Source organism: Astyanax mexicanus, chromosome 16 (genome assembly GCF_023375975.1).
Source record: "Astyanax mexicanus isolate ESR-SI-001 chromosome 16, AstMex3_surface, whole genome shotgun sequence".
Classification (NCBI taxonomy): domain Eukaryota; kingdom Metazoa; phylum Chordata; class Actinopteri; order Characiformes; family Acestrorhamphidae; genus Astyanax; species Astyanax mexicanus.
This window is the reverse complement of record NC_064423.1, coordinates 12,482,685-12,502,169: the sequence shown is the minus strand read 5'-3', so window position 1 is coordinate 12,502,169 and position 19,485 is coordinate 12,482,685. Positions and strand designations below refer to the sequence as shown.

Genomic DNA, 19,485 nt, shown 5'->3' with positions numbered 1-19,485 from the left:
TTTGGGAGAAATGTTCTCCATAGTTTATAGAATAAAACAAGAATGTTCATTTTACTCAAACATATATATATCTATAAATAGCAAAATAAGAGAAACTGATTCAGAAACTGAAGTGGTCTCTCATTTTTCCAGAGCTGTGTATATAAATTAAAGCATTTGAATTGAATCTCTTCATTTGTATAACAAAAACAGATCATTATTTACATTTTCTATTGAAATGTCCTCTTATTGACCAAAAGAGCAATTACTGCAACTTCTTGTGAGTTTATTAGTGTGTCACTCCACTGTGTATAGTGTCACATTGTTACTGTGTCACCCTGCAGAGTACAGCTAGAGATTAAGACAGTAAGCCACCACATCACGCTCGGCATTAGCCAATCAGAGTGAGTGGCGTCCGTGTGACAGTAAGAGTTTCCTATTTGGTCTGGGAGAAGGCCTACCCTCACCTCCAAGACGCCTCAGCTGTTGGTGTCGTACTGCTGAGCTCTGTGTCATTTGATGCTGGCATGCCTGCCATCTGAACCCTACCAGCACTTCCATTACAGTAGCGTAAACCCCCAACACTTCAACCCCCAACACCCCCCAGCACCCCAGCATTTCCACCCCCCAATCCTTCTGCTCTCTTGCCCTCTTGCCCCCCAGCCCCCAAATATGTTATATTCCTAATTTCAAAGCAAGAACAAGTTCAGCCTGTATGAAAGTCTGTTCCGTAGTTCAGGAACAGTCTGTATTTTGGTGTTCTGGTACACGAGAGGCTTTAAAATAGTCCGTCTTGCTGAAGGTCACATTTCTCCTTCTATTCTCACTCCTGGCCTCTCCTTCAGGAACAGCTCTGCATTTCTCAGATCTCTCTCTCAGTCCAACATGCTCCCGTACTGGAAGATCAGGTTCTTCAATGTGTTTCCACTGCACCCAGGCAACGTTCCATTAACACTGGAACTAATCTAATCTGACTGGAGAGGTGTAAAGATTACAGGAGGCGTATCCGAGCGCTTCCACCTGCTTTAATCACATCTGCTATAGTTTTTGTAAAATAAAGGTCTGATCACTAAGGAACAGTCCATATTTTCCCACTGTTTGTCAAAATACAATCTACACCTGCTCTCCGAACTGAGTTTTACTGTCTCAGCTGTTTCAGTATGTACATCACCGATTTTATCTGACCATCACCCATAAGGAGCAAACAGAAATGAACTATTATATAAAAGCATAAAAAAATTAAAGTGTAACTAATAGTTTTTTGTTTAATAAGATCAGAAATAAGATAAAATAGGATGGAAAAATATACATTTACATACATTTACAAATATAAATATACATTTACAAAAGGTTTTAAAAAGGAAAAACAATACGTGAATATTCAACAAAAAGTAATTTAATTAAGCTCAAACTATTACACAAACAAAATAAAATAATAGTACTAATGACATTAATAAACACAACTTAAATAAAACTGTTAAATAATAAAACAAAAAAAGCAAAGAAAGGTTAAAAAAACAGGTAAACAGTTGTAGGACGGGTGGAGGTGGTTAGAAATGTAAAGTTATTTAGTGACTCATGTGAATTAACTTTGAAACTGTAGTAGTAGTATTGAACTTTTTTCCTGTAGTGAATTTCAGATTGCTGATTAATTGCACCTACTAGCAAATTTTCTCAGTTCAATAAAATCTCTCATTACCTTGCAGCTGATCCAGTGGTTTCCACTTAATACCAAAGCAAATCATATTAATTTATATAGCGTTTTTACAATTGATGTTGATGTAAAATGGACTACAGTGCTCAACTATAGCTAATAATGTGTTAACACAGGGTGTGACTGATAAACTCATGTCAGCACAGAAAACAAACAGACAATTAATACTCCCTGCTGCTCTCACAGCAGCTAATCTAAATAGGAATTCTGCATTTCTAAGTGTATAACTTTACTATCTATAAGCTGAATGATGCAGAAATGCTAACACCATCACACTCCTCAGACATGAGAGTTTAATACATTATCTGTTTAAATGCTGCTGCTGCTGTACTATTGTTAAATAATAAATGGTCGGAAATGGAAGTCAGGTCTGTTGTTGTGTTCAACAACTCTTTATTAGTAGGGATCGTGTTTATTAAATCTTGACTAGTTCTTCTTAAAAAGGTTTAATTAAGTGCTAAAGTAAAATTAACTTTTAGCATTTAATTTTATATTTATTATTGTAAAAACAGTACATCAGAATACTTCAGTATAGAAACCACATACATTAAAATCTTATTATTCTTCTTTAATCTCTTTTTATCATTTAATGTTGTTGTATGTGTATGATTTTCTGGGAGGAACTAAATGGATATTTACTGTTTTGTGATTTATTTTTTAGGTGCTCAGTAGCAGACTCAGCTGTGTATAGTGCTGTTGCTACTAACACTGAGGGAAAAATCAAGTCTAAAGCCACCGTGTGCGTGAGGAGTAAGTTTCCCTTCCATCATCTTCCTCATCATAATACTCATCACCACTTACGTATATCTCCTCACTATTTATTCTAACTCTGCTGTTATGTCTTTCAGGACCAGCCGGAGCAGCAGAGAGTGCCCATCTGCCAGGCCTAGGTGAGGGTGGTAAAGGGCACAGGCCTGGGTCTGAAGGACCTTTCTTGAGATCATAATCCACAAATAACCCACTCTGTCCCAATCACGAGCATCACCAGCCACGGAAACTATGCCACAGCACAGCAGACGCCAGCTTTCTGTTTGTGGAGATAGTACATCCTGCAAACCACAACACATCCCGTCATCTCTGTTTACCCCAGCTATCACCCCAATCCCCCACCCATTTGCTTGCCCCTAACTACCACCCCCTATATCACTGTCCCTTACCATCAACCCTTATGCTACCTTTTAGCCTCACCTCTTACCCAAGCCTTACCTTCATCTCACCCCTTACTCTCAGTACCTGGTAGCTGATCCAACCACAGTGATCAGTTTAAAAGGGTTTATAAATTATAAGATTGCTTAGTTGCAGTTAATAAGCTAACACAGGTAGTGACTGACAAACTCATGTCGTCACAGAGAGCAAACAGGCACTAAAGTCACTCAGCTGCTCTCACCCCCCTTACCTTTACCCACCTACCTTCACCTCTTACCCCGCCTTTAACCATTACCCCCTACCCTCAACCCTCAGCCTACTCTTTACACGGCCCTTACCATACCCTTTAACTCCTTTTACTCCACCCTTTACCCTGACCATTACCCTACCCCACATCCCTCACAAGCAGCTTCACATGCATCCACAGGTTTGAAACCCCAGTCAACGAAAACATCCACAAAAAATCCACAGAAATCTAATTATTGGTGTTTTGCTCTCCTGTAGTTCCCCTTCTTAGTGGCATCCATCGTAGCAAGCTGGAGGTGACCTTCCTGGACAGGTTTGGAGTGACCTTTGGCACTGAGGGCCAGTCAGTAACTCTGGTGGCCAACCTGCTGGTGGTGCCTGACCTTCCTAACCTGCCACCGGATGCCGAGTGGTACAGAGACGGTAGGATTTTTCTTTAATGTGCTTAACATTGTCTTCAATTTTTTTTTGTCCAGAGAACACCACATATCTGTAAGTGTGCATATATGTATGTATGTGTTTATATGTGTGTGTGTATTTGTATGTTTAGATACTCTACTGAAGCCATCTAGGTGGGCTGAGATGTCTATTTGCGGTGGGGCTGCCAAGCTCACTCTTCCTCACCTAAATAAGGATGATGAGGGTCTGTACACTCTCCGTATCTGGACCAAGGATGGAACTACCGAGCACAGTGCCTACTTGTTTGTCAAAGGTTTGTCTTCTTTTCTCCACCTTTATAGATATGTGGATTTCATTTTCCAGCAGGACTTGACACACATTTTCTGAGACACTGAATTTTTGGGTTTTCAGTAGCTGTGAGCCATAATCACTCACTCACTCACTCACTCACTCACTTATCATCAACCACTTTTATCCGTTAAGGGTTGTTGGGGGGGCTGGAGGCTATTCCAGCTAGCATTGGGCGGAAGGCAGGATACACCCTGAACAGGCCGCCAATCCATCGCAGGGCAGCCATAATCATCAACAATAAAATAAATAAACGCTTAAAATAGATCACTTTGTCTATAATACATCTATATAATATGAGTTTGACCTTTTTAACTGAATTACTGGAATAAAGAAACTTTTTAAAGATATTCTCATTTTTACAATGCACTAGTACATCGCAAAACAACAATATATTGCAATGCCATTTTGTCCCAATAATGTACAGCTATGCAGTATTGTCAGCAATTCTTAACTCTGTGTTTTACAGATGCCACCCCCTCAGTGGCCGGGGCTCCGGGAGCTCCCATGGATGTCACTGTCTCTGATGCCAATAAGGATTACATCCTGGTCTCCTGGAAACCTCCCAACACCACCAACGAACCTGTTATTACTGGATACTTTGTGGACAGGTTAGTTTTTTATTATTTGCTATTGTCACAGCCATGCAAAAACTGAATGTTGTTTTTAATGATGACAAAGTAAAAATGTAAAGTAAAAATCAGAAGGTTTATCTTTCACCTGCAAAGTTGCAGTTTTGGGAATTTCAAATAATTCTATTTTGATCCATAATCTCATACAGTAGCATTTATTATCTTAATTTATCTTTCTTTGTTCTCTTGTAAAATTGCTCATAAGAAGGTACAAGGGTTTTTTGCATTGTTTTTTACATTGATTACTAGAGAGACTAAACTTCCCATAATTCTCATCAGACGCAAGTCTGGAACACAGGACTGGGTCCAGTGCAATAGTGCACCGGTGAAGGTGTGCAAACTGCCTGTGCACGGGCTCACCGAGGGGGCGTCCTATCACTTCCGTGTCCGGGCTGTGAACAGTGCAGGAATCAGCCTGCCCTCCAGGATGTCCACTGGAGTGACCGCTGCCGATGTGGAGAGTGATGTTGAAGGTAGGACCTAATGACATCGTCATGACACCAATCATGTGTCCCGTGGATCTGTTTACCCAGTTCCTATTGGTCCGAAATGTGAAATATTATATAGATGTATTACACACAGAGTGTGCATTTATTTGATTGTTGACAGCCAGTAAAAACCCAGAAAATTAGAATATTATAGTGTGCCAAGTCCTGCTGGAAAATGAAATCCTCATCTCCATATAAGTTGGCAGCAGAGGAAAACATACAGTGTTGTAAGATTTGTAAGATTTTCTAAAACACTCAGCTGACTTTGGACATGATATAACACAGTGGACCAACATCAGCAGATCACATGAGTTGCACAGTTTGAACTGAATTACTGAAATAAAGTAACTTTTCATTGTTATTCTAATTTTTATGTGTACTAGTATATTTTTAGCCACACAGTTCAATCACACTTCATAACCATGTGATCATACTCAAATAATGAAATATGTATAGTTTAGTGTATTATCGAGATTGATTTATTGAAATGTTACAGATTATTTTCATTGTCATGACAGTGATTAAAATCGAGGGGAAGTATGATATAGTGATTCGACAGGAGGAACTGCAAGGAGGTACCAACTCATATATACAACTCTTATCCCTGCAGAAATACTAATGACATTCCCTCCCCATCTCTTCATTTCCATTTTCCATGCTGACCCGCATGCACCCTGAATCACATCAATAACGTTACATAACACTGATCACAATAATATGCATAATATCAAATGCATAGCACAAACAGGAGTCAGTACGTATCGTAATAACAATGATCAGATCAGTGCTGATCAATAAGATTCTGTTCATTTTATCACAAATGTCTTTTTTACAGAAATGCATGATGAAAAAAATAAAGATTGCCATTTGATTATTTCAAACCAATGACTGTAAAAAAAGCATGGACAGCAAAACGTCTCAAAAGAATAAAGCCACCAAAGGTCTAGCGCCTCTGCTGGCTGGTTGCAGTATGATGAGCATTCTCCCATCCCTATATATTTTACAATACAGCCCGTCCATTTTTCCATCACATTTTTTTCCCATTTAAACTATCTATCCATCTATAGTGCCTGATTCAGACAGTTAGTTTTCCCTGTTCTAATATTGCTACATTTTTATTTTTTCCACAAAAATCAGCTTTTTAAACCTAAAGTTGTGGCTGAGTTGTAGTTGAGCTGTCTAGCTAACTTAATAGTTAATCATACTATTATTGATCATGTGGTGTTACTATTAAAAATGCCCAATTTTATCTAATTAGTTGTTTATCTAATGAGTTTGGCTTCACCTCTACCCTCTACTAAGCAGATTCTGGTTGCAAATTTGACAACATAACAAACTGTTTTGGTTTATCATATTGTTTGCACTATAAAGCACACTGGATTATAATCTATTTTATGGTCTATTTTCATACATAAGGTGCTCCCGATTCTAAAACAGGTCTTGTTAAGTAAATATAAGTAATATAAGTTATAATATCAGTAGAATATATATATATATTATATAGAATATATAATATATATATATATTAAATACATTAATATAAGTTAAATACATCTAAGTAAATATATAGATAAGTAAACAAAACTGTAATCCCTTAAAAAAAAAAACGTGCTTCTGTTTATTTACATTAAGCTTAGATTTCCAGATTTGCACTAAGGCTAGCTGCTGTTAGCAACTAATGGCACCCTACAGTGATACACTGAGGAACCCTGAGTGTTCTAGTAAGCCAGGGCGATATTAGCTAGCCGTTTGTCCCAAATAGCTTGTTTTAAGATGATAAACACACAGATTACAGACCAATATACTCACCTCTGAGTATATCTGGGCTAGCGCTTAGCGAGGTTAGCGGGTAATGCTAATTTTGCACCAGCAGTGCTAGCCAAGGTTAGCAGCAGGCTACAGGCCGATAATACTCCCCTCTAAACGGCGAAAGAGCTAGCACTTAGCGCGGTTAGCGGCTAATGCTAATACTGCACCAGTCTCGAGGCTCAGTGCTGAAGAACTAAACTAAAACTCCTGTTTAAATGCTGTGCTTCAGCGAAGTGGCTTTACTGATAAAATTCATACACAAAAACTTTATAGCGCAAAAAATGCAGTAATTTAAAAAAAGGAATAGAACCACAGTGTCCATGATTTTCTACAGTCATTATTTCAAACTAATATTGAAGGATACATTTGTGATATTCAGAATCAGCAAAGTGGTAAGGTATGCTGAGCTGTTCTGCTGTATTTTATTTATTTTATTCAAGCTGCATTTTCATTACTACAAACATAAATGTGGCATAATGCCAAGTGGATTTTGTTCCACTTTCTGCTCTTCATAAACATGTGGAAATGCGTGCTAGAATTACTATAACAGATTGAAATCTGTTTAAAATCATAAATATGTTTTAAGTTTAAAAATACACAATTTTACTGAATCCAGGGATCTTTTTCAAAACATATTATAATGGTTATTTATTTCTATGATTTCACCTCATGTATCAAAGAAGCATTTGAAGGAAAGATAAGAAATATAAGCTAAGACTCTAAGACTATAAGTAGTAGTCATGGCTGGTCTGAGGTTATCTCTCTTTACTCTTGTTTTAAAGCTAATCTTAAGATTTCCTAACTAACAGTAATGTTCCCACGGTGCAGACTACCAAATCCCTTTAATGCAAGTTTACAGTTTCTAAAAATTAATCCTCATCATTAATCCACTTTCTTAATATTGTGTTGCGGTGCAGTTACGGCATTGCCCGTATTTAAATGTAAGACTGTGACAAGGTGAATATTTGTAGCTTCAGTTTTACTTTAATTCATGCTTGTAAATATTAGTGTTAGATTTTAGTATTAGATTAGTGATGTATCAGTAAGGTTAACCTCTTGCTTTGGTTATTTACTACTTATTTACAGCTGTAGTAAGAAGTTTATATAAATTTATGGTGGACATGATTGTCATGGCAATACTGCGCTTTTAGTGATACATTTCATGATGACTTTGAGAAACCTGCTTTATGTTTTCTATAGTCATCCCTGAAGTGTATCTGGGGTCAGTTTATGTTCTGATGAAGATTTCTGAGGTCTTCCTTCTTTATTACTTCATCCACTTTGTGAAGAGTACCAATTCAAGGGCATGATGCTCCCACCACCATGTTTAACAGCTGATGAGCTATTTTACGTATTTGTCTATTTACAATTAACTATTTTTGTCATCTGACCATAAAACGTGCCTCCAGGCTTTTAATTAGGCCAGCTTGATGGTCTTGGATTTTAGAGGTGGAGCTTTTTTCTTGGACAGCAGCCCCCCAGTCCATTGTTATGTAAAACTATTTGACACAGGTGGTCCAGCAGCTTCCAGTTCATGGAAGTCCTGTCCCTGATGGTTCTTGGGTTGTTCTTGAAGTTCAGACCCAGAAACAGACCATCAGGTTCCTCTTAGCTGAGGGGCCAGAAAAGTGTCTCCGCCTCCTAGTAACAGTTTTTTATGTACAGCTTTCTGAGTTGGTGATCTTGGAATCTGCAGCTGATTGGACTTTTCCAGTGTTCTGTGTGCTGGGCAGTCCAATGAATGCTGTTCGTAAAAAACAGCAAAATGATTCTGAAATTCATCTTCACTGTGAACTTATATGAACTTTAACCTGCAGCTGTGTTTTTCCCAAAAAATTGAAATTTGTAGTAGTAGTTTAGTGATATTAATTCATTAGCAGATGTTCACCTTGTCTGATCAGATGTCATAATATAAGATTATAATCAATATGTTAAATGAATATCAAGTTTGTTTTATTTAAAGTAAGTCCCTGATGTGTTCTGATGTAGTGTATGTTACACTGGCGGATCCTCCGACTGAAGTGCATGCGACAGAAATTAATCACACGTACGTCGTTCTAAGCTGGAAACCACCCAGCCTCCGCGGACGGGCACCTCTAACGTACCTCATCGAGAAGGTGTGTGGGATTATGCGTTTGAATATTAAGCTGTGCAGTCGAAGTAACAGTAGAAGAATGCAGTGTGTGATGTAGTTACTTTAACTATAGCTATAACTATAAGCATTATTATATACTAACCTGTGTCTTCCCTCAAAAAAACATAACATAATCACACCGGTAGACTTTAATTAACCTTTTTAACAAATCCTTTGTTTTTAATAATAAAATGATTGTAATGCCCTGTAGCAAATTTAAAGGGGACATATTATGCAAAATTCACTTTTTGTGTGCTTGACTGACCCTATAAACACTCCAGGTTTTCTGTGAATTCTGTGAGTTTGGTGTCAGGAATCATGTGCTTGTATGAGCCGTTTAAATGCTCCCTTTTTGTGACGTCACAATAAGGGCCGCTATTTATGTAATTTTGGTTGAGATCCTTTGAAATACACTGCAGAATTAGCTGGCAGACTTCGTCTGAAGGAGGAATCTGTACCTACTGTTCTGCTGTGGCAAGTCAGCAGATGAGGTAGATAAGTAAGTACTTTCAGATAATGAGTTTGTGCTTCTATCACGGGTAAGCATGAACTAAACACTTGTTCGTGTTTTGCAATTAGGCACAAGCTGAAACGTGGTAAACAATCATAGGGTGCAGCTTATTTGCATGAAAGGGACAGAGCCCTAGCTGGATCTCTTAATGTAAGGGTGATTTTGTGCAGAGAACTTCATGAACATGTTTTATATAATAATCCATAAATCAATTTGGACATGTTTAATAGAGTATAATATGTCCCCTTAAATAGGAATACTGTCAGAATGTACTATAAAATAATAATAATAATAATAATAATTACAGAGTTAAATATTATCAGTAATTAATATTAACCAATCTAATATCTTAACCCCAATCCGTAGTAGTGTGTTTAAAGTGGTTTAGATGGTAAAATAATGCTATGTGTCGGTCCCTGGCTGTCAGTCGGTGGGCGACAGTAACTTTTGGCAGAGAGTGAACACAGGCGTGCAGATCCGCTCACCCCGTTACCCCATTTACGACCTGGAGGACAAGACACAGTACCGTTTCCGTGTTACCGCAGTCAACAAGTACGGCCCCAGTGAGCCATCAGAACCCTCAGAACTCATCCAGAAAGTGGATCCTCATGGTAAGCAGCCTTACTTTATCAAAACCACCCCATAAAGCTGACATTCTGTAAATAATAAATCTGCATCAGTGGGCAAAAAATCTTTGGTGTTTCCTCATAAGGTTAATAGGCCTATAGAAATCCCAGCCATTACTGAGATACTGACTCTAAGTTGCCTGTTTTCACAAACAGTATTTGTAAAAGAATAGATATATTCTATTTAGAATTTGACATCTTCTATTTCTAAAACTTCAGCAGCTTCTTTGATGAACTCTTCCATACCATGTTTTTCAGCTTCCATCCCGAACATTGGTATGTATGGGTGTTTGGATTGATTACAGTAACGTCACCACCAGTTTTCCACATCCCTCTTCAGTTCTAAGAGCACTCATTTAGACGGTTCTGTTATAGTTGAACATTAAAAGAATAGCAGCATCACCTCCATCTAAACTCACCTGTTGTTTTGTTTTGTTATGTAATCCCGTCACTGATTTCTCCCACAGCTTCTAAAGGCACCTACCTTCACCCCCGAACATGTTGTTTCAGTGCACAACATAGCTTTACATTTAAACCTGTCATAGTCTTATCTTGTCATTAACTAATAATTTATTGATGAAAGGTAAGTTAGGCCAAGCAGAATGACCAAGAATCAGAAGTTTGTACTGGTCTGATGCTCTGTGTGTGAATTCGGACATCCTAAATAATGTTGTTTTTTTGTGCAGGGGTTCCCTCGGCTCCAGGTCAGGTGATCGCTTCAAGAAACACCAAAACATCTGCTTTTGTGCAGTGGGATCCTCCCAAACACCTCAACAACCTCATGGGCTACTATGTGGACTGCTGTGTGGTCGGATCCAAAACCTGGATGCCCTGTAATCACAGACCCTACAAGCTCACCAGGTACACACCTCTTTTTAGATAAAACATTTATCATCTTGAGTTTTATCATTTTTATCATGAACTCCTTCTCAAAGAGATAACAGAAAGTGCTTAAAGGATTACTTACTGAGTTAGTTTTTCCATTAAATGTGAAAACAACCTCATAAAAAAGAGGTTTTTAGAGAAAATAGTTTTAATGCAGGAAAAGTGTTAAGGTGGAATGGGAATGTGTTTTAAGGCAGAAGGTAAATGTGAACAAGAAACTAAAAGCTTCATACGCTGCAGTAGACCTAGTGAGGAGCTAGTTAATCAGATGAGTAGTTTTATAGTAAACAGGTGTACTAAAATATTTTAAGGTAAGACTTATTTTCTTTTTATTATCATTTTATTAGGCTACTTTAAAAATGAATAATAACCAAGCTTTTTAAAGGCATTAGCTAAGCTATATAAATGCATTCCTACATCTCTGCTTAACATTTAATATTGTAGTCCCAGTGTCAAAATATGTGGATGAGACAGGGATTTTAAGTTACATTGTTATTTTCTATTTATTTAGAATTAAATAAAAACAAATTATTCCTGTTGTAGAGATCCTGTAGAGTATAAATTAAAATTTAATGATGAAAAAGTTTATGAAAGATAGCAGCCAATAGCATTGTATTTGTTTTTGCAGGATTAAAACTGTGGATTTTGCTGTATAATATATTATTTGACTATGAAGGTTATTGTATCGTATTTGCTACATTAGCTGATGTAATGGATTTATCTTTTACGTGCTGAAGACATTACAGTAAGCAAAGCGAGACACTGTAAGGATTGTAAGACTTCAGGTGCGCTGTACTGGTTTCCATTTTACACCTTGAAGAAATACTTGATCCCTTTTAATTAGCATTGTTTTAAAGTTTTTTTGACAATAGGAAAATATCAGTATGACAAAAAGTAATCCTGGGGGCCTTTTCACGTCACTGTAATAATCAGAGGTTGTATCAATATCAGTACTTCGTATCGGACACTGTGCATCCCTAACCCCGCCTTTGTCTGGACAGGTTTGTGGTCCACGGCCTGATTCCTGGAGAAACCTATACCTTCCGTGCCCAGGCAGTGAACGCTTACGGTCTGAGTGATGAGTCTCAGGAGTCTGCTCCTCTCTTCATCGACGCTGCACTCAGTAAGTGAGAGTTCAATCCACTTGAATTCCAATGGCCAGAATTCCCAAATGCCTGCAGATAACTGTCTGTTGCGATTGTAATCTAAGTGGAATCATTGTTTCAGTGAGGTATAATAGCCTACAGTTTCAGGTCAGAAAAAGTTGGAACAGTACTAAAAATGAAAATTAAAAAATTACAGTGTTTCTTACATTTATTTGGACTTTAATATGATTGCAGGCAGTACATATGCAATATATATTTTAGTTTTTATCTGCAATACATTTAAAAATGTTGGAACAGGGAAAATTTAGGGCTACTAATGAGATAAAAAGTGTGATTTCAAACAGATGATGTCAATAGGTTATTGTAATCATGATATGGTACACAAGCAATATCCACAGGTTTTTTGAGCAGCAATGATGGACTAAGGATTTCTAGTTTGTAACAATTGCATGCGCAAATCATTGAAATGTTTAAAAACTATGTTCCTTAAAGACAGATTGGAAAAGATTTGCATATTTCTCCCTTTACAGTGGATAACATCATTAAATCATTTTAGGAATCTCAGTTTTTTCCAGGACTTATAGTGTTTTAAGGACAAAGGTACAAGCCCAGGCTAAACACCTTGGTAACAAGGCCACCAAGTTCTAGTAGCAGATTATTGCTGATAACAATACACTGAGCTTAGTAGTAGACTTATAGCTTTTTTTACTGTCTGAATCTGATTGATTAAATCTCAGTTCTAGACTAACACTTGATATATGAGATTGATAGTGTCCTCAGTATATGGCTAATTGCTGCTCTCCATAGATAGAGCACTATTTAATTAATTAATTAAATAAACATTCATCCTTGTGTTATTCATACAGATGGTGGGGTGGATTATGGTATGTATATTTCAGTCAGGGGCATCACTAAACACACTTTCCTGTGTGTACTGTAATGTATTGACCACCTCAGTAACCCCAATTACCACCCACACACGAAATATTAAAATCATTCACTATGAAGGATAAAGGTGTGTCACCAAACTGTACTAACTGTGTCTCAACAATAATAAGCGACTGTGTCATAATCATAATAAGAATCTGAATTAGAACTCTATTATTTTAGGCTTTGTTTTGACCCACGCTATGAGCCAATACTGCACTCTTAACACACTCCACATCCAAAACATGTAGTGTTCCTATTGTTCTGGCTGGTAAATCTATATCTGTGTTCTTCAGCTGCTCCTTCTGCTCCATATGGAATATCTCTGCTTAGCTGTGATGGATCTTCTATGACCCTGGCCTGGAAACGTCCAAAAAACACTGGTGGCACCAAGATCACCGCTTACTATCTGGACAAACGTGAGGCTGGTCATCTGAACTGGAAGGAGGCCAGCCAGAGTCCAGCGACCATCAGAGTGCATAAGGTATTACTCTGATATTACTGTGATATTACTGAAACATTACTGTGATATTACTGACATAACTGAAACATTACTGTGACATAATTGAAACATTACTGTGACATTACTATGTCATTATTATGACATTACTGTGTCTACTGTGACATTACTGCAACATGGCTGTTGCATTACTGTGACACTGTTGCATTACTGTGATGTTACTGTGGCATCATTGTAACTTTACTGTGACACCGTTGCATTACTGTGGCATTACTCTGACATTACTGTGACACTACTGTGACATTACTGTGACACTGTTGTATTTCTGTGACACTTTACTTATATGTTAATATAACATTACTGTGATCTTACCGCGGGGTTACTGTAACATTACTGTGGCATTACTGCAACATTACTGTGGTTTTACTACAACATTACTGTGATGTTAATAAGACATTACTGTGATCCTACAGAGGGGTTACTGTAATATTAGTGTGACATTACTGATATTATTGTAACAATACTATGGCATTAGTGTGACATTACTGTGACATTGTTACATTACTGTGGCATTACCGTTACTTTACTGTGACATTACTGGAACATTACAGTGATATTACAGTTGTGTTACTGTAACATTACTGTGGCGTTACCGTTATACTACTGGAACATGATGGTGACATTACAGTGGTGTTACTGTAACATTACTGTGGCGTTACCGTTACATTATTGGAACATTACGGTGGTATTACAGTGGCGTTACTGTAACATTACTGCGACTTTACGGTTACATTACTGGAACATGACGGTGATATTACAGTTGCGTTACTGTAACATTACTGTGGCGTTACTGTTACATTACTGAGGCATTACTGAAACATTAAAGTGACATTACAGTGGTGTTACTATAACATTACTGTGGCATTACTGTGACTGTGCCATTACTGTGGCATTACTATGACATTGTGACATACTGTGGCACTACTGTGACACATTACTGTATCATTACAGTGACATTACTGTAGCATTACAGTGACATTACTGTAGCATTACTAAGACATTACTGTGACAACACTGTAACATTGCAGTGACATTACTGAGACATTGACATTGCCTGAAATATCATATTTTGTTTAATGGACTGTTCCTTTGCTTTTTTCAACGCAGGTGGAGAACCTGACTGCTGGACTGTTCTACGAGTTTAAGGTCCAGGCTGGCAATCTGGCTGGTGTTGGTCTGGCATCTGAACCCAGCAAGGCTTTTGCCTGTGAGGCATGGACCACACCAGAACCTGGTACGTACCTATGGTCTTGCAGCAGTGTATATATGTATATAAGCAATAAATCAATCCATATCAATAAAGCATAATATTATGATCATCCTCATATTTCTACACCCATTATCCATAATTTCAGCTCCACATATCATATGGGAGTACTTTCAAATTCCATACAAAAAATAGAACAAAATACAAAAATAGAAAAAAAAAACATACAGTATATGCAGTTACATTTATATATTTTTTTATGTGCTCAGGTCCTGCATATGACATCAGTTTCTGGGAGGTGAGGGATAGCTCTCTGCTGCTGCAGTGGAGGGCTCCAATGTATAACGGTGCCAGCCCTGTCACTGGGTACTTTGTGGAAATGGCCAAGAAAGGATCGTCTGATTTTGTTACAGTGAACGCTGAACCTGAGAGCCATCGTTATCTGAAGGTAAGAAACTCATATGACTGTAATTAATAATACATATAATTATTCTGAATATTGCATCACAAGTTTTTTTGGCGTGTTGTCCTGTAGGTAACTGGTCTGGAGACTGGAGCTCTGTATGTGTTTAAAGTGAGGGCAGTGAACGCTGCAGGAAAAGGAAAGGCCTCTGAGGTGTCAGACGCTGTGTGTGTAAAGGCTCTGGCGGGTAAATATGCAGATATACTGCTGTAACACTAGTCTATATTAAAGGTCTCATTCCGCTAAAATCTATTTTTTCTTGTTCTTTGTGATCTGTGTTGTGTATGCATACTGCAAATGAAACTGTTTCTCAGCCTCTCTTGTCTGCAGTAGCAAAGAACATCCTCAGAACTACAAGTTGATCAGAGAGACCTTTACTTCAACCAGTGACTTCATGACCTCGCCCACCAGCTTTTTTTTTTACAGAGCTAGTTAGCGTTAGCTATCTTGTGTAACTAACTATAGGTTTAAATCAGATCTCTGGATGATTCCACGTATTACAGAGACCTAAAATATACACTATGGGACAAGGTAGCACAATTTGACGGCGGAGGGAGAGCCGGGGGCAGGCAGTCTGGGCTCAGCTCGTGACGTCCATAACGTTTCTCAGCTGCGGGGCTGCTCGAGTCTGACATTAAGTAAAGTTTAGGGGTTAACTTTATCTTTATAACTAAGGCTGTATTTTGTTATTTACGTTTTAAAAGCTGTAAAATTTACTGTGGGGGTAGGCAGGTATGCGTTCCTTGCTGCAGTGCTGTTAGCCAATCAGAGGCAATATATTTGCATATATGAATATTCGTGAGCAAGAGCCCAAAACTTGTCTTTCTTCAGAGACCACTAATTTAGTGATCTAAAGCAAGGTTAAATAGAAACACCTGAGCACCTTTTTCACAAAAAAAAATTGTCACATGGCATTCATTGATACTAGAGACCACAACTAAACATTTTAAAATGAATTTAAAAATGATGGAATGAGAAGTTTAAAACACCAGTTCATATTGTCTTAACAAATTGTCTAAATCCAACTGTTTAATTCGTATTCTGTAATCTCGTGTAAAGGTACGAAGGAGATTGAGTATGGTGTGGATGAAGAGACTGGAGATGTTTTCTTGTCCTTTGAAGCTTCTGAGATTTCTGAACACTCAAAGTTCACTTGGTCAAAATCCTACAAAGAAATTGCTGAATCAAACAGAGTGACGGCCTCCGTTGCAGGACGACGGTATCTGCCGTTAACTGGGATTCTTGAATGCGTTATTAACTATTAACTAATAACTAACTGTCTTAAAACAGCATTATGTAGCCAAAAATTTCACCTAAAATCAACAGCTTAAAGATAATGTTGATGGTAGTCTGTGATTACCACTCAGGGTCAGTAGGCTGCTACTGCTGGTAAAAATGAAAAATCCTGTAATAATACTATCCTTTCTTAGTCGAAATGTCTGCCCAGCTCAGGTGCTGCTTCTGGATCTCTCAGCCTGTCCAGAAAAGCATGTCTACAGCATGATTTGTATTTGTGGCATAAAATAGAGCTACACTGCACAACACACCAAAAACACCAATTTCTGCATACTGCTGCTTTAACTGCTTTGCTGTAAATATTAACCCTTTAAGTTAATTACAACGGACATCATTTAGTTTCTTTTTTAAATGTTTTGTTGCACAGAACACTAATTGAAACCTGTTGTGTATTAGAATAGATTATAAACCAGCCAATGAAACAGTAGCTTAGCCCCGCCCACTGCACTTGACAAAAAAATTAACAACTCAGACATTAGGGCATGTCAGCACTACAGAACAAATAAGAAAAAATAATACAAGCTAATTTTGACTAATTATTTGTGATTAAGAGCAATTTTTATCATGTTTAGGAATATTTTTTTGTTAATTGGATTTATATCTATAGGTTTACTAGATATATTAGAATAGTAGTGTCTTATTTAGTGTGCATTACAGACAGAAAACAGCATTCATATATTTTTTCCATAACTGGAACATAAATTAGGTCTGAAAGGGTTAAAGCTATAAATACCTTGTTAAATGAAAGGATACACAGGTCCACGGTTAATTAATATTAATAGAATTGCATGGTTGATAACACAGTAACGAAAAGCATGTCAACATGTTAACACTGCGTCTTGGGTCATATACACACAATAAAAAGAAATGAAAAGAAAATAAATTAACATCTAAATGATCCATCATTAGCAATAACTGCCTCTGTAAAGCTGAAACTGCTTAAAATTCTTAATCTAAAATCTGATTTTCACACTGCAATAATGTGTCCTGCAGTTCTAAGCTGACCTTTGTGAACCCCGAGAAGGAAGACCTGGGAATCTACTCTGTGGCTGTGAGTGACGCCAACGGGGTCTCTGCCAGTCACACCATCAGTGAGGAGGGTAGGTGGCACAGCACTCTTGGTTTATCCACTTTAATCTTCATTTAGTGTTTTTTTCCTCACTGCCTGATGAACCCATTCTTTTCTCTCCCCAGAACTCAACAAAATGCTGGAACTCAGCTACAACATCAGGCACCCAAGTGAGCCCCGGTTCTGTTTTACAGCATTTCAATTTCAGCCGAGTGCATAGACATAATTCAGTATTAATGATTTGTTCTGTTGGGTTTCAGTCGTTCCACTGAAGACGGAGCTGAGCTATGAGGTTCTGGAGAAGGGCCATGTGCGGTTCTGGCTGCAGGCCCAGAAAATGTCCTCCGCTGTGTCCTACAGGTTCATCGTCAATGATAAAGAGGTCACCAGTGGAGAGGTGCGGCCCAGTTCCACAATCCCGTCTTGTCTCAAGCTGAGCTTGGCCATGTGCTATTTGAGAATTCCTTAGTGTTTTATTAAGAGTTCCTTCTCTGGCATTTAATTCAGCATTTTATTTAGTGTTTTATACAGCTTTTTATTTAGCATTTTATTAAGTGTTTTATTCAAGATTTTATTCAATGTTTTTTCAGCATTTATTTACCATTTTATTCAGGGTATTATTCAACATTTTATTAGCATTTATCTAGGGTATTATTCAGCACTTAATCAGCATTTAATTTAGTGTTTTTTTCAGCATTTATTCACCATTTAAATCAGCATTTTCAGTGTTTTATTTAAAATGTTATTCAGCATTTATTAAGGGTATTATTCAGGTTTTTTATTCAACATTTTATTAGCATGTATTTGGGAATTACTTAGTGTTTTTACAGCCTATTTAAGCATTTATTTAAGGTATTCTTCAGTGCTTAATCATTTAGCATTTTATTCAGCGTTTTTATTGCAGCATTTATTCACCATTTAATTCAGCATTTGTTCAGTGTTTTACTCAACATTTTAATCAGCATTTTTTAGGGAATTACAGCCTATTATTTAGTGTTTTATTGAACTTTTTTTAGGGTATTATTCACGCTTAATCAGCTCTCATAATGATTATTCAGTTCTTTACTCAACATTTTATTCAGCATTTTATTCAGTGTATTATTCAGGTTTTTTATTTTTATAGTTTTATAGCAGGTGCTGTATGTGTGTGTGTGTTTTCATGTTTAGGGTCACAAGATTAGCCATGATGTTTCCTCCGGAGTCATTCAGATGACCATTGAGCATTTCACCAAGGCCAACGAGGGCACCTACACCCTCCAGATCCATGACGGAAAAGCCAAGAATCAGAGCTCACTGGTGCTGGTGGGCGACGGTGAGAGCCTTCATCACTGTTGGTGATAAGCATTATCTGAGCGGTCGTGATGCACCTCTGAGTGACGGCTGTTCTTATTTGTTTGATTTTAGTCTTCAAGGCTGCACTGAAGGAGGCTGAGTTCCAGAGAAAAGAGCATATCAGGAAGCAAGGTTATAAAAGACTCATTTACACCCACCCAGAAACATGCTAAAAACAGTTTTGCCTTTTAGCATCATTTCATTTCATAAATAATGGACCAATAGAAATACTTTAAAATGATTTAATTGTTTTTAAAAAAAAATCTTTAGAAAGATTTTTTTTCTTCTCATATTAAGCTGCCATTTTAGAGAAACAATAGACCAATAGAAATACTATAAAATGATTAAATTGTTTTGAAAAAATCTTTAAAAATGTTTTTTTCTTCTCCTATTAAGCTGCCAAGATAAACAATGTTTTTCTTAATAGCAGTGACATATTGCCATGTAACAATAGATAAAGTTATAGACTGTTATATAACACTACTATATCCATAGTCACATCAGCCAGTTTTTACTTTTTATTTTTTGTAACATTACTTTAGTTACTGAGGAGTGCTCTTTAGGGTGTAAAAAGGTTACAGAGCACAAAGGGTTAACATAATAGACTTTCATACTGTCAGACGTTTATAATGACCTGGTTTAGCTGAA

General features: G+C 37.4%; 1 protein-coding gene across 6 annotated transcripts in view; it reads left to right on the top strand.

Annotated features, from left to right (window-relative positions):
- Positions 1-19,485, top strand: part of myom2a (myomesin 2a) — a 34,429-nt gene that overhangs the window by 8,238 nt on the left and 6,706 nt on the right. For 2 of the 6 annotated variants that reach the window (XM_049465892.1, XM_049465887.1), the window contains 23 exons: positions 2,355-2,443; positions 2,542-2,583; positions 3,344-3,508; positions 3,636-3,797; positions 4,302-4,443; positions 4,744-4,937; positions 5,471-5,527; positions 8,751-8,878; positions 9,834-10,017; positions 10,291-10,308; positions 10,719-10,893; positions 11,919-12,040; positions 12,890-12,907; positions 13,247-13,434; positions 14,578-14,704; positions 14,947-15,125; positions 15,213-15,327; positions 16,200-16,359; positions 17,430-17,536; positions 17,631-17,675; positions 17,766-17,902; positions 18,673-18,817; positions 18,910-18,969. In XM_049465892.1, the coding sequence (XP_049321849.1) occupies positions 2,355-2,443; positions 2,542-2,583; positions 3,344-3,508; positions 3,636-3,797; positions 4,302-4,443; positions 4,744-4,937; positions 5,471-5,527; positions 8,751-8,878; positions 9,834-10,017; positions 10,291-10,308; positions 10,719-10,893; positions 11,919-12,040; positions 12,890-12,907; positions 13,247-13,434; positions 14,578-14,704; positions 14,947-15,125; positions 15,213-15,327; positions 16,200-16,359; positions 17,430-17,536; positions 17,631-17,675; positions 17,766-17,902; positions 18,673-18,817; positions 18,910-18,969 (2,759 nt within the window). The remainder of the gene's footprint in view (positions 1-2,354; positions 2,444-2,541; positions 2,584-3,343; positions 3,509-3,635; positions 3,798-4,301; positions 4,444-4,743; positions 4,938-5,470; positions 5,528-8,750; positions 8,879-9,833; positions 10,018-10,290; positions 10,309-10,718; positions 10,894-11,918; positions 12,041-12,889; positions 12,908-13,246; positions 13,435-14,577; positions 14,705-14,946; positions 15,126-15,212; positions 15,328-16,199; positions 16,360-17,429; positions 17,537-17,630; positions 17,676-17,765; positions 17,903-18,672; positions 18,818-18,909; positions 18,970-19,485) is intronic. The other 4 variants (XM_049465890.1, XM_049465889.1, XM_049465891.1 and 1 more) reach the window with 4 other exon arrangements.